We start from the raw sequence: 13,751 nt of genomic DNA, 5'->3' as shown, positions 1-13,751 counted from the left end.
CCACAGGTCCCATGAACTTAGTTATGACTTGAGTCTGATTAGTGTACCTTAAAATGTCATCCCATAGGTGAGAGAAATGAGTTACTGCACTATGTGATAGTAGTACTCCAAGGACTTCTTGATGGTTAGATCAGGTAGGAGGGTGGGGGAAGCTCTCCAGGGTAGCTTTAAATAAGGTAAGATTAGATTAGATTTTTCTGGTTCCCTGATTAGCAGCTGCTTCTGCAAAACTTGGAACAGTCTGCCACTTCTAGGTTTGCTGGTCAATGGCTTTTCTTGCTCTAACATAGAGCAAAGCCTGGGGGAGTGGTCACTTAAAGATTTCATGCTACTTGGTACCCAGTCCTGAAAGTGGAGACATGAAGTTGGATTGTTTTGATGCTTCTTTCTCCATCTTGCTATAAGTGGACCATGCAGAAAATACAGAGCTCTACACCTCCTCTACAACTAAGCTGTGGTTCCTGGCATGTCCCTTCTCAGCAGCAAGGTGCTGCAGGAGAAACATTGCCAGGCCCACTGGAGGTGGTGAGTGTGTAGCAGGTGAGGCCTGGGAGGGAGTTAGGGTGGCTTGAGGATGGAGGCCAGGCAGAGCAGCTGCATCACTGCCAGAAACCAGCTGCACCTGGTTGTCTTCACTCTGTTGTGGGTGGGGAGAAAGGATGCCACACCTTTGTGCAGAACTGTGTCCCCAAGGGTGGAAGTGCTGACATCACAGCTGCAGGTGGCAGTTCAGAACATAATTTGGGATTGAAAAGCCTGAGGTGTCACTTCAGGCTCGGCTACTGATCTACTGACAAAAAAACTCCATCTCCACAGGCCTCACCTTCCTTATCTGTTACATTGTGAGAGAGCCTTGGACTGATGTCATCTCCCAAGGGAGACTGCAATTGAACTTCCTGCATTTGTACAATGCTGTGCAGGACTGGGGGTCTGTTCCCCAGAGAATTGTGCTCCAAACAGGCACAGGCCAGGACTTAAAGCTGACCCCCTTTCTCTGCCAGGGATGGACCCAAACCGTTGCATTCACAGAGCCCTCACTTTGGAGGGTGAAGAAAATTCATCGTTCACATAACTCCCTACATCATCTTATTTGCATCTAACCAATATTTGGCAAACTGGAGCTGGTGACATAGGAGAGGCTCTGTCTGTCCTAAGCTGGCCTCTTTTCTGGTCAAGGGTTTTTACTTGGGAGGGTGTGGGTGGGGGGTGGTGGTGCAGGGGAGAATGGGACACTTCAATTTATACCTCATTTTAGCTGCTGTAACTGAGTTTATTTCTCCTCTGGTAAGAAAGTGACTGTACTTAACACCAAGCAAATAGTGAAAATTAAAGCTGTTTCACTTCACTGTCACAATATCTTTCTTTTATTTTTTGGGGTTTTTTTAAGAAATGCACACAAAAACCGTGCAGAGAGTGCTTCAGGCTTGTGTTCTGGTTTATATTACCAAAAAAAATTTCATTTCAATATAAAAAAGCATTACAGTAGGGAATACAGGATAAATTAGCTCCACTATCTAATAAAAAGAACATTTACATTTTTTAAAATATATTTCAAACATTATTTCACACGCAGCCCTTTTCCCAGGCATTTGTGACAGTCATTGGAGCATTAAATAGCAACCAGGAGGCAGAGATGCTGAGAGCGGCTGGGGGCTGGCCCAGGCTGGTCTCTACTACTCCCTCCAAGGTGCTTGGGCCATGGTCACAGTGCTACAGCAAAGGAGACGGCAGCTTCTTCTGCTCTCCAGCCTGCCCAGAGTTCTCCAGCCAGCAGTGACTTCAGCTTGAGCCTCTGGCCCCAAAATACTCACCAGAGCTGTTAAAAACAAATACAAAAATACAACTGCTTCTCCTGCCTACAGTTCTGAAAACTACTGTACCACAGAGGGGACAGCCACGAAACCAAGGGACAAAACCAACAAATTTACATGCTTTGCCATACAGTGGGAGTCTGCTTTCTGGGCTTGCTTGTTCATTAAATTCCCCCAAGGAAATTCCTTTTGCATGTTACCAACTGCTAAAGATCCCCTCAGACTTGCACATATCTTTAGAGCTATCTCCAGTTCTTGTTTGGAATTGCTGCCTGGCCTTTTATGCTGTGTTCCCAGTGGCACATGAGCCATCCTGCAGAGAGGATTTGAAGTCTTCACACAGCAAAGAGCAGTGGGGGATCAGAAAAGGTAGAAGAGGAGAAACAGCTGTGCACAGCCCAGAATAACAGATGAAGAAGAGATCCTTTTGAAGATACAGGGGACTACCATTAGGGAGAGAGGGAAAGCAAGAAAGCTAAAAACAGACAAAGCAATGAGTACAGAATTAGGAAAGCCAAAGAGAAACAAGCCAGCCAAGATCATACTTCAGGCATGTATATTTAGTACTTAGTGCTCTGGCTGCTTTGGTCTGGGTCCCCCAGCTCTAACAGGTTTTTTTCTCCATGCCACTGGTGGCAGAAAAGGCTTTAAGGCTTTTTTCCCCTTCAGCCACCCACCATGCACAAATAAGGATATTTACCAGCCAGGCTCTGACCTGAGAACTCTCCATAATAAACTGAAGGGAAAGGAAAAACTGGAGACTGGGGGAGGCAGTTCTGCTTCTTTCGATCACCTCCAGCCAAATTACCAACTCTGCTGACAGTTTTGTTTCTTCCCTGGGAATTGCTGTCCCAGAAAAGTCACTGACACCAGCTCCTGAGGCAGAAGGAGAACAGATAAGCTTGCTTTCTGCTCAGCCCATTCTCTACAAGACTGGTAGATGGAACAGATTTTTCTTATCTTAAGTGCAGCACCTGCTGTCCAGGACAAATACTGCTGGGTTTTGGCTAACAAAACTGTTTTTCTTTATTAAACAACAGACCAGAGATTAATGCTAAAATGCCTCATTACAAGGAGGTCCAGAGGGAAATAGTTCTGAACAGATTTCCAGAAAGTTTAATGCAACATCTGATGCTGCTCAGCAGCCCTGGCAACATATTTTGTTGCTCGAATATGCTGACTGCAGCATGGGGGGGGGGGCTGCAGCTCTACCTGCCCAGCCCTCTCTAGCCATTGAATAAATTGTTCTCAAATGAAGCTTGGAAAAGCTCCTAATGCCTCCTTCCTGTTCCCTAGTATCCTGATTCCCCAACCTAGATACTTAGCCATAATGTTTGCCTTTGATCCCAGCTTTCTGCTGCTTTCCTTCCTTGCCTGTAGTCTGTGCAGTGCCACCGGGAGAGCTCAAGGGACACAGCCCCAGGGATCTAAGGCAACAGCCAGAGGATGAACGTGCTGCTGCTGCAAAACCTGGGCACAAAGTTTAATGCTCTGCTCCTTCCTTGCCAGAGATTACAGTTTTCAGAGGAGCTGGCTTGAGCCTATATAAAAGTGCTCCCATAATCTGAGCCTATAAAATCTGTAAAAAGACCTAATCTAAACAAGAAACCACATCCCCTTCTGTAATTCCCCAGGTAAAATGAGTTTGGGGTCAGGGAGTAAGTGACCAGATGAACAATTAAGGCAACAGGGATTGATGATTCCAGATGAGAAACCAGTCACCTGTCCAAGTCAGTATCCATGACCATAGCAGCAGCTGGAGCAGTGTGGCTGCACACAGGATGTTCTTGGATCCTGCCTGGGCTCTCCGTACTAGAGCTTAATCTCTGACCAAGGTCCCGTCCCAGCCATCTTTCTCAGGTTCACTTCCAAATGATTGAGCAGGTGACGTGTTAATTAAATACCAAACTATCTCAAGGGAGGAAACACTATCAACTAAAACAATTCTGACTGGATTACTTTCATCATGAGCCAATGGGAGAATCTCAGGGGAAATTCTCTGAACAGAAATGATTCCACCAGACTAGTCCAGGAAAACAGCATGGGAGTGGTTGACTAACTTCGGCCTCTTCAATCCAGCACCATGTCTGGACCTCCCCTTAAGGCTGGAAAAGCATGCAGGAACCACTGCAAATATTTATGCTAACAGAGCACCACAAACCATTTTTTTGCAAGTATCAGAGGAAACGCAAAGGCTGACAAGATTTAAACAGTATATCCTCCCTTCTCAGGAAAGCAACAGTATCAATGATGCTTGACCAGAGCCATTCTTTTTGCCAGGAGATGGGAACATAACAGGGAACCATTTGGTCTCTTTCACAACAGTGAACAATAAATCTTAGTAAAAACAGAAAGGTAGGCACCAAACTCTCGACCCTCAGGCAGCCTTAGCTGAGTCCAATTGCTAAGTTAAATCATGCTGCCCCTGCTTGGAGTTCCAGAGAAAAGCCAGTGTCACTGAAGTGCTTGACATCTCTGACAAGTTTCACATGATAGGGGCAATGCTTCCACTGAAGAATGAGTGTTTTCATCCTGTGGCTGGGAATTAAAGCCAGAATCATGCAAATGTTGACTACACCTGCTTAGACAAGCCACCACTGCTTGTTTCAAACCCACCTGGACAGTCAAGGCCAACCTGCTGCCTTATGCAGCCCCTGCATGTCTGTTCTTGGGTCCTTTGTTGTCTAAAACACGATGAAGTGGTGAATGTAGGCTCAGCCTGGTGTGAGAGGCAGCTGTGCTCCTCCTCCCTCACCCCCACCAGCTCCATCCATCTCTAGTGCAATCGGTGGCTCTCGGCTCCTGCTCCACGGTTGCTGCGGGTGGCTCTGGGCAAGGGTCCGGTGTACAGTGTAGTGCACATCACCTCAAAGTTCCAGCCCCTGAAGTACAATCCTTTTGGTCATTCATATATTACAACCCTCTTTTTTTCTTTTTATTTTTTTCTCCCTGTCCCATTTTGTTAAGAAAAAATAAAGTTTTTTTTGGCGTTTTCAGGTTTTGTTTCTTCAGATTTTCCTTCTTTCTTCTGAGCATGTGGGGAACGTGGTGGTTCATGGGCCACTTCTTACTGGATCCCTCGAAACAGACACATAGCGAAGATCATGGCAAACAGCTGGGAAGAGGACGGGGAAGAAGAGGGCAGAAACAAAACAGAGAACCATAAATGTCAGATGCATCTTCCAGAAGATCAGCAAAGCCCTCCCTGGCCCTGAGACTACCCCCACTGCTTCCTCCGACCCGGCAGTCAGTGATGCAGAGAGGGGGACCCTTACCACCCATGGGAGGCTGTGGCAAAACTCCTCTGTCCCTCCCTGCCCCCCAAACTGTTAGTGGCTACAGCAGCAGCCTGACTTCATTCCCAAACTGCCCTTGGTGCCACAGGGGTGCAGGATTCACAGTCCCTGCTCTGCACATCTCTGCTACTGCCTGGCATGGGCACAGCACAGACTTTGTGGGAGGCCGCTGCGCCTCTGCCCAGATCTCTCTTCTTTGCACAAGATAGGGGGGTTTTAAAGTACCCAGCCTTTCCCTGCAATGCCACAGGGACATAATTTCTGGGCTAAAGCCATGTCTGGTGGATGTCTGTTCCTCAGAGACATCACCAAAGAAGTGGGTACTAATGCAGGACAATGAAAGTGCTCTGGAGCCCATCTTTTCAGTCTCTAAACAGGTTTTAAAGCACAGGCAGGGTTTGAGCACATTAACCAAGTGACAGAGTAGTCAGCTGGCTGGGGCACTGTGGCAGTGGGAGCAGTGACTGTGCAGGGCCCTGTGGAGAGTGGCGGATCCCCAAAGCCCCTGTGGCCAGCGTGGCAGGGCACAAGCTCTGTGCAGGCCCAGCACAAGGTGGCACTGCAGGCGTGTGGCACCGGTTATTTCCCTGCCCTTTGTGTCAAAGGCTCAAGGAGCCTCTTTCCAGGCAATTAAACCCACAAGCCGATAGCCTGCTTGCACTTTGCCAGAGCAGCTTTCCCTGGCGAGGGGGAGCAGCTGCCTGTTTGCCTTGCTGCTGGCACCTTACTGACGCTGCTTTGTTCCAGTCACACAACAGTCAGTACCTCAATAGCCAGCACTCCGATGGCAAGAGCTCCTGCCAGGTACACGTACGTCTCAAAGGAGTTCAGGATCACGGTGTAGCAGCCCTAGGGAAGACAAAACATGGTGAGATACACCTGAGCAGCACATTATGGTGTTCTCAAGCAGAGCCCTTGCTAGGACACGAGGTGCTCTCAGACCAGGCACCACAAGCACGGCCCCCTCTCACCACCTCACCCAGCCCTACGGCACAGGAGGCAGAGGTCCACAGGACACGGGACAGTGCAGGGGAAGAGGAAGGTGTTGCCGTAGTGTGCTGGGAGTGGTTCACACCCCTCACTGACCATGAGGAACTGTGAGTTCCTGCAGGCCAGAGAGGAGCAGCACAGAGAGGAACTCCCTCTGCAAAGAGCAGAGACTAAGCACAGAGGGAAGGACACTCACTGCAGGTGACAGACATCCCAGACTGGCCAGAGAAAAGGATGATTTATTTAAAGCCGAGCAGGAAATTCTTGATTCATCTCTCACAGCCAGCAACTCTTTACCAACCCAGGACCTTATCTCTGTGTTTCCCCCCAGAGAGGCTGGCTGAACACCTGTTGATCTTGCTATAGAAGAATTTCATTAGGAACTCAGGGCCATGCACTATGGCAATTATTCCATTTATGAAGCATAGCCACCATCACCCTTAATTAAATTTATGGTTGCTAATACAATTAACAGCAGGTAGATCTTCTTGCAAAGTTTTCAGGATATTTCTGGAAATCTCCAGCTTACCCTGGCCTCAGTTTTCCCAGCCTAAAATTTCAACCCACTGGGAAATTTCTGCAAACATAAAGGAAAAAAAAATCTGCAAACATAAAGAGAAAAGCAGATTGGAGTTTGTCCAATATGAAAAGCAGATTCCTCTCCACTGAGAATATACTTCACGCATAATACATTTTAATCCTATCTATACTGTTAGGATATTTCAATCACCTGGTTTTTTCCCTTCCACAAAGTCTTGGAACTGCAAAGACAGCACAATAGTTATGTACCTGTGTCCATGCCACACCCTGCTCACAGAGAGTGAGGCACAACTGGTGAACAGTGATGGAGGGCATGGAGAAGATCCATTCATGAGGCCACCCCGCGGAACCCAGACTGCTGGGGCAGTAACTGAGCTGTTAAAACCATGCTCTTCTCAACATGAGACCACTCAGCATCAGCTTTCTTCCAGCCATGTTTCAGCCAAATCTTCAGAGAAAAGCATGCAGCTCAACAACAAATATTTGTGTGCTTGCCAGACCTCCAACCTTAACCCAGCCTTCAGCATGCTCTGCTCAGCTGGCTACAAACAGGAGTAAGCACAAAAGTGTCAGCACTGTCCTACCAGCATGGTGGCTCAAGAGCTTGACTTTGCTCCAGTAATGCCTCAATTCAGCTCTCAGTTGCTTGGGATTGTCTCTCCTGTTTTGCAAAGTGCACCACTCTGTGCTGGATGACACCAGCTGTGTACACAGTTTCTTCCACCAACACTCTGGTGACATGGGCTTGCAGGAAGCCTTCCCTTTCAATGGAAGTGGTAAGCTTCAGCATTACCACTCAGGGAAAACTTTAACCCCCTTTCTCACAATGTATTTCTCTTTCCCTCCCTGCTGTCTGTCATCTCTCTCCTCCCCATCTATTCCCAGCAATCAGACCTGGCAGAAGCAGCATGGTGCTGTCTGCTATGATCTCTCACCCAGAGTGCCTTTGCCAACCTTTTCCAGCTGCCAGTCAGGGAACAGTTCACATGCTGCTTCCAAAATCCTTTCCTCTCTTTCTCAATCTGCTCTTAAATGCTGAAAAGAGGACCACTCCCTAGTCTGGAGGGAGAAGGAGGCCTGTACATATGGTCAGTACAGAGCTCATTTGTTTTAACTAATGCTGAGGTGAACCCAATCAGGAACTTTGCTGGAAAGTTTCTTAAACATCACGTCTTGGTGACATTGGAAGGAAACTCAGCCCTGCATCAATGGGATGAACTGCCTTGTCATAGTCCAGTATTGCAAAAAATTGCCAAATAGAGAGGCCTGGCAAAAGAATCATAGATTAGTACTATAGAATGGTTTGGGCTGGGCAGGACCTTAAAGATCACTTGGTTCCAACCTCTCTGCTACAGTCAAACCACTGCCACTAGACCAGGATGCTCAAAGCCCCATCCAACCTGGCTGTGAACATTTCTAATGATGAGGTATCCACAACTTGTTTTTCACCACTCTCAGAGTCAATAATTTCTTCTGTAATATCTAGACTAAAACTACACTCTTACAATTTAAGGCAATTCCTCCTTGGCCTATCATTACATACTCTTGTAAAAAGTCTCTCCAGCTTTCTTGTAGGCTCCCTGCAGGTACTGGAAGACAGCTATATGAAATGCCCTTTTTCTGCAGTAAAGAGTAAAGAAGCAGAGAAATGCAGCTTTCCAAATTCTCTTCCTTAGAAAACAGACATGGTTTTCTGTGGCTGTTTAACCCTTGATATTTTGATTGTATATATTGATTAGGAGTCTTTGTGAACTAAATTGGAACCATTCCTGCAGCAAGAGCCAACTCCATCCCATCCTACCTGACCTGTGCTAGCTTGCTAATTAACTTCTCAGAGGTAGTTCTAACCTTCGTAAACACAACAGAATTCGATCTGAATTTCCACCTTACCTCTCAATCCCTTAGGAAAATATTTGTATTTCTGATGATACAGCACAACATGGACTTAGCAGTGTATGCAATGAAAAGAGATTTTCAAAATCAGCCATCTGCCATCACTTGAAAAGCTGTCAGCAGGAGTATAATTAGGATATGAGGTACAGTTAGGACCCGCCAGATTCACCAGCTACCCAAGACCACTAAAGCCATCTCTGCCCACCGTGAAGCTCCTTCTTCTAGTGTTCAGCCTCCCTTACCTGCCGGTTCTGAAACCTCTCAATGCCTTCTAGACAAGCTTCCTTGTTGACAAACATCCCCTCCCGGCTCTGGAGCTCTCGCTGGCAGCAAGCCTCCGGTGTTGCCTTTTCCAAAGAAGAATATGGAAGGTGACGAATATCTTCAAAATCTTCTGGTCCATTCACTCCACAGCAGGCAAACTGGAGAGAGGCACAGAGAAGAAAGGAAGACAGAATTGACATTTTTCCCTCAAAGCAGACTTGAGAAATCTAATACCTATTCCTGTAGGGATCGAAGTTTTAGTCAAAGCAGGGACAAAACAGCTATTGCTTCCAAAGAAGTGGGTTGTGCTTGTTCCTTGGAGCTTCTGTTTCATTGAAGCTTTATGAAGTCCCAGTGTTTCCATGTCATACTGTAGATTCTAAGGTGCTACTGGGAATATTGCTGCAAACTACACAGGGCTTTGGGGCATATCCAGAATGACTTGCTTGAGATCACCCAGCAGTACGACCCAGGCTCCCAACCACCCTTTCTCCCCATAGCTAATGGCCAGGATTGTTGCTGCTCAAAGGCACTGCTAGGTGATTTGAGTAAGGTCCCTCTTTAGGATTCCAGTCAGATGCTTTTTAAGAATTCAAGTCATACTCTGACTCTGTCTCCTTTCAGTCAGCAAAAGGAAATGTCTTTATTAAAGTCCTGAATCAGCATGAAGGGCAGCAATCATCCTTTCCTTTTAAGATTAAAATTGACTTTTCATCTGCAGAAGCTGACATCCTGCTTTTCACTCCTGAAGGTATACACTGTGGGGTGTACAGAGCACTAACACATGTGTACACACACACACAGAGATTGAATTCCTTGTGGTAGGTAATAACAACTGCAGTTCCAATGACAGTCGACCTGCTGTAACCTGCCCAATTAGGGGTGTAATAGCAAAGTCTGTTTTGATAGCTAATATTTCTGTAGTGAAAATACATCATTAGGCACACTCCTGCCTAAGCTGCTGTTAACTACAAAACACAAGTTAATGCCAGCTTTTGGTTGCTCTTGGGTGGGAATAATTTCAAAGCAGTCTGCAAAGTGAAAGGCCCAGAGCAAATGCAGTGATACCCAGTTGCAGACACCTCCATTGCTCTTGTGCCCAATATTTGAAAAGTGAGGGTACTCCAATGCCTCAGGCTTTGGCAAATCAGGTGACCCTGATGCAGTCACTAGGAGTGTCTCTCTCAGGACTGGTGGCAGCTCCATTTGAGAAAGACTGACTGCCAGCCAAAGTCTCACCTCCCTTCAACCACAAGCCCTGGTGCTAGGCTGGACATTACAGGATGGCTGAAGCAGGCTGACCCTGGGAGAGCTGAGGGTGTGGGCTGAGCAGTCTGTTGGTGGCCACTGACCACAGGCAAAATGGGACTGGCATGGTCTGACTCACTGTGATCATAACAGAGTTCCAGGTGGAAGAGAAGACGTCCGTGTCGTTGTTCCTCTGGTAGTGCTTCTTCAGCTCCTTGGTGAAGAACTCTCTGGTCAGCTGAAATGCACAGACAGGTGGAAATGTAAAGGCTATTGCCAACACCTTTTCCAAACATTTCCCAAAGCTCCCTTCTGTGAATGATGGGCGTTCTTTGTTTTTTTGGGCTTGTTCTTTTTTTTTTGCAAACTTCAGAGAAGAAACATGTGAAAAGCCATTGGCTGAGCCATATCTATGTAGAGGGTGAAGGGTACCTGTTGAATACAACTGTCACTCATTAAAGTCAGGGACTAAACTATATCTGTATTTCTAAAATAATGTTTACACTTAAATGTTGGTTGGTTTTAGTTTTTCTTGGAGTTTTTTGTTGTTGCTGGGTTTTTTTTTTTAATTTTCAGCACTATTTGAAAGTATTTAATAAATTGAAACATGCCTGAACCAGATTTTAGAAAGATTGTCAAATCCACATCCAAACTGAATTTTCACTTGCTGTGCTTCATGAGGTCTGCAAGCAAAGCTTGATTTTCCCCTCCACTTTTCAGTCAAACCAGTTAACTTCCTACTAACAATAGGGGAACTGCTCTGGATTTACTTCAATATGTGAGAAAGCAGAATGATGCCTTAACAAGAAACTTTATAGAAACTATAAAGTAAAACCAATTCATTAATAGGAACTAGACATCTTATGAATCAGAAAAAAATGCTATTTGCTTGACAATGCCTTTGATTATCTAAACTAACCTGTATACATGAAGAAAAAACCCTCTTTATATTTAGATAATGTAAACATTTTTCCAAAAGTCAACAATATATATTATTGGAATTTCATTTACCACTGTCTATATTTACAGTAAAACAGATTAAATGCACAAACAATTTGTTCCAGAGTCTTCCTGAGAAGTTAGACACCTTGAAATTACATTTACTTGGGATGAGTCTCTGGAGGAATAGTGAATATACAATCCTAATAATCATGTTAAACTGAACATCCCAGTTCAGTCTTGTTGCCTTTCTGTCACTTCAGGACAAAAACTTCAAGAAACCCTCTTTCACATTCCAAATAGATCTGGACTTGTGTGGTCCCTTCTCCAAAATGTCTTGTGATTTGTGATCCACATAGACAAAATCTTCTGCCACTGCAAAAGCCACAGTGAAGGGGGCTGGACTTGGCTGGCTGCAGCGCTGCTGTGATGTTGCATATTTGTAGGATCAGGAATTAAGCTGCCTGAAAAATACCCTTTCTATTCCCCCCTGTTGTTCATACAGCACTGCTGACGCAGTAACAGAGACTGGTACAAGCTGGTTTCAGGTTCTTGATATGCAACGTGAAATATCTCACATACACATACATATGCATGAGCTCTATGGGTGGGCACAAAAGCACAAAAGCACAAAACTGTTTGTTTCATTTGTATTACAAAATTTAAGGACAAAAACCCCACTGTAGCGACTTTTAAAAAGACCCTGGATATCACCTAATATTGACTTCTCTTTTACAAATACAAAGGCCAAATGTAATTACTACATCAGTACTGGGTAAAACTTTGTCACAAATGCTTGAATCATGCAATTAGCTCAATCTCACTACCTTTAATTAGTTATACCGTTTAATTCCTAAATTACTTTTTCGGCACAGATATTAACTAATTTTTTTGCTTTTGAACATTAAAATTCCAGAGGACATGGCATTTTTGGGAATTTGGTGCACTGAAGGAAGGTGAGGTTAGAAGATGCTGAAATATGTCCTCAGTGTTCTCCTTTCCTTCCCTTTCTCTGAGTACTTTATCCAGGCAGCACCCAACCCTGCAGACAGCAGCACATTTTTTTGATGCTCATCTGTTCCTGAAGCACACACTTTGAAACTGATATTACTGCTGGTAATAATCCCAGCCGGCTGCTTTTGTTGGGGTCTAAAACAAAAGAGTAGTTTAAATATAAAGTGAAACCTTTATTTTGACAGCAGCAATCCTAGAGGAAATTGTTCAGAGTTTGTGTGTGATTTTTACAACACTTGGCCTAAAACAAAGCCTAGTGCTGGAAGAGTACACTTGCCAGGAAAATAACTGAATCCATTTTGTTGGTCTTAAACTGCTTATCCTGAGCATCTCAAGTTCAGAAGAATGGGGCCAAAAAGAAAAAAATTCCTGTTTTAAAAAATTGCTGACAAAGGAGGATGAAATAATACAGTCCTATTGCCATGCCCATGGCCCTCCAGCTGAAACAAGTACCGGCCCTGATGAGATCGGTGCACATTGGACTTCTATGGCAAGAACCATTTGGAAGGGAGCACAGGATCTACTGATAAAACTAGAGCTTCACACAGGCTTTGATAACACAGTGGTGGCAGCCACAGCCATGAACAATAAGGAGCTGTTCAGCTGTGTTTTGGGCGGGGTGCCTCCAGTGCAGCACATGCATGCCTACATTTACATGGCAGTGAATGAAGTGAGACTGCTTTGTCACACTGGTTCAAAAAATAGCTTTGCTGGGATTAGTGCAGCCAAATAAAAGGGATTTAGAAAAAGGAGGGCATTTCTGCACAACACAGGCATGCTGGCCCTGCCCAGGAAGGTCACAGCCTCCTCATGCTGTGCTGTGCTCAAGGATACTGAGTGCTGTGCAAGAAGCTGCCTTCATGGTGCCTGCTTGGGGAACAGGACACACTCCTGCCCATCTACATCAGCCTGGAGCATTCTGCTGGGTCTGGCACAGTACAGGGCATGGAGGTGCAGTCACCAGTGCTGCACTTCCCATTCCTACCATGCCTTCCATCTGAGACCCTTCTGTCTACTCAGCTGAGGAAGTTTCACATTCTTTAGCTTTTGCCTTATGTCTGAGGACATAGAGGCCCTAGTGTCGAAGGTGGCTTTCTTATTAAGTGTTAGAACTGGGGCTAAAAACCCAAACATCTGGACTCTTCTGTTCCCTACCATCCTGCTTTCTTGCTTGCTAAGACAGTTCACTAAGAATCAAATACCCCTCTAAGGTTTTTCCCGTCCAGACCTCTCAATGGCATATAAAGAGCAATTCCTATTGCTCTTTCAGAGTCTCTCTCTAGTGTCCATGAAAGTCATTATTTTATGGAGACTCTTCTAGATGATAAAGGGTTCTCCACCCCCAAAGCCTCCTTTTCTAAGGAAGATAAACTCTGGTAATCACCTAGCTAATTAACAGTAGCCTTCTTCTTCAGGGACTGTTTTTAAATAGCTCTTTGGAAGTGCAGCTGGACTTGCAGATCACAGTAGTTCACCTTTGTGAACACCATCTTCACTTACCCCACCACCTTGCTCTGCTTCACTGACTCTTCCTCTCATGTCAAATCTCAGCAGAAAACATCTCTTTTCTCCCTTATTTTTCTCTCTTGATTTCGCTCACTCCCTTAGCTGTTAATAATTTAACCCCATTGAGTGTCTGGGAGCTGGTTTGAGTGTAAAACTATACAAGAGAAAGCTGCACTGAACATTATCTGTAAAGCAGATAAAGTGTATCTTTTGTCTCATTTTACACACCCAGAGAGGCCACAGCCATAAG

General features: G+C 45.3%; 1 protein-coding gene across 5 annotated transcripts in view; it reads right to left on the bottom strand.

Annotated features, from left to right (window-relative positions):
• Positions 1–1,341: 1,341 nt before the first annotated feature.
• TSPAN18 (tetraspanin 18) overlaps positions 1,342–13,751 on the bottom strand; it is a 121,025-nt gene continuing 108,615 nt past the window's right edge. For all 5 annotated transcript variants that reach the window (XM_066552841.1, XM_066552843.1, XM_066552844.1 and 2 more), the window contains exons 7-10: positions 10,182–10,280; positions 8,773–8,952; positions 5,873–5,956; positions 1,342–4,926 (exon numbers count right to left, since the gene is read on the bottom strand). In XM_066552841.1, the coding sequence (XP_066408938.1) occupies positions 4,879–4,926; positions 5,873–5,956; positions 8,773–8,952; positions 10,182–10,280 (411 nt within the window). In that variant the 3' untranslated portion in view covers positions 1,342–4,878. The remainder of the gene's footprint in view (positions 4,927–5,872; positions 5,957–8,772; positions 8,953–10,181; positions 10,281–13,751) is intronic.

Source organism: Molothrus aeneus, chromosome 6 (assembly GCF_037042795.1).
Source record: "Molothrus aeneus isolate 106 chromosome 6, BPBGC_Maene_1.0, whole genome shotgun sequence".
Classification (NCBI taxonomy): domain Eukaryota; kingdom Metazoa; phylum Chordata; class Aves; order Passeriformes; family Icteridae; genus Molothrus; species Molothrus aeneus.
The sequence above is the reverse complement of the archived record's forward strand: the minus strand, read 5'-3'. Positions and strand labels throughout refer to the sequence as shown.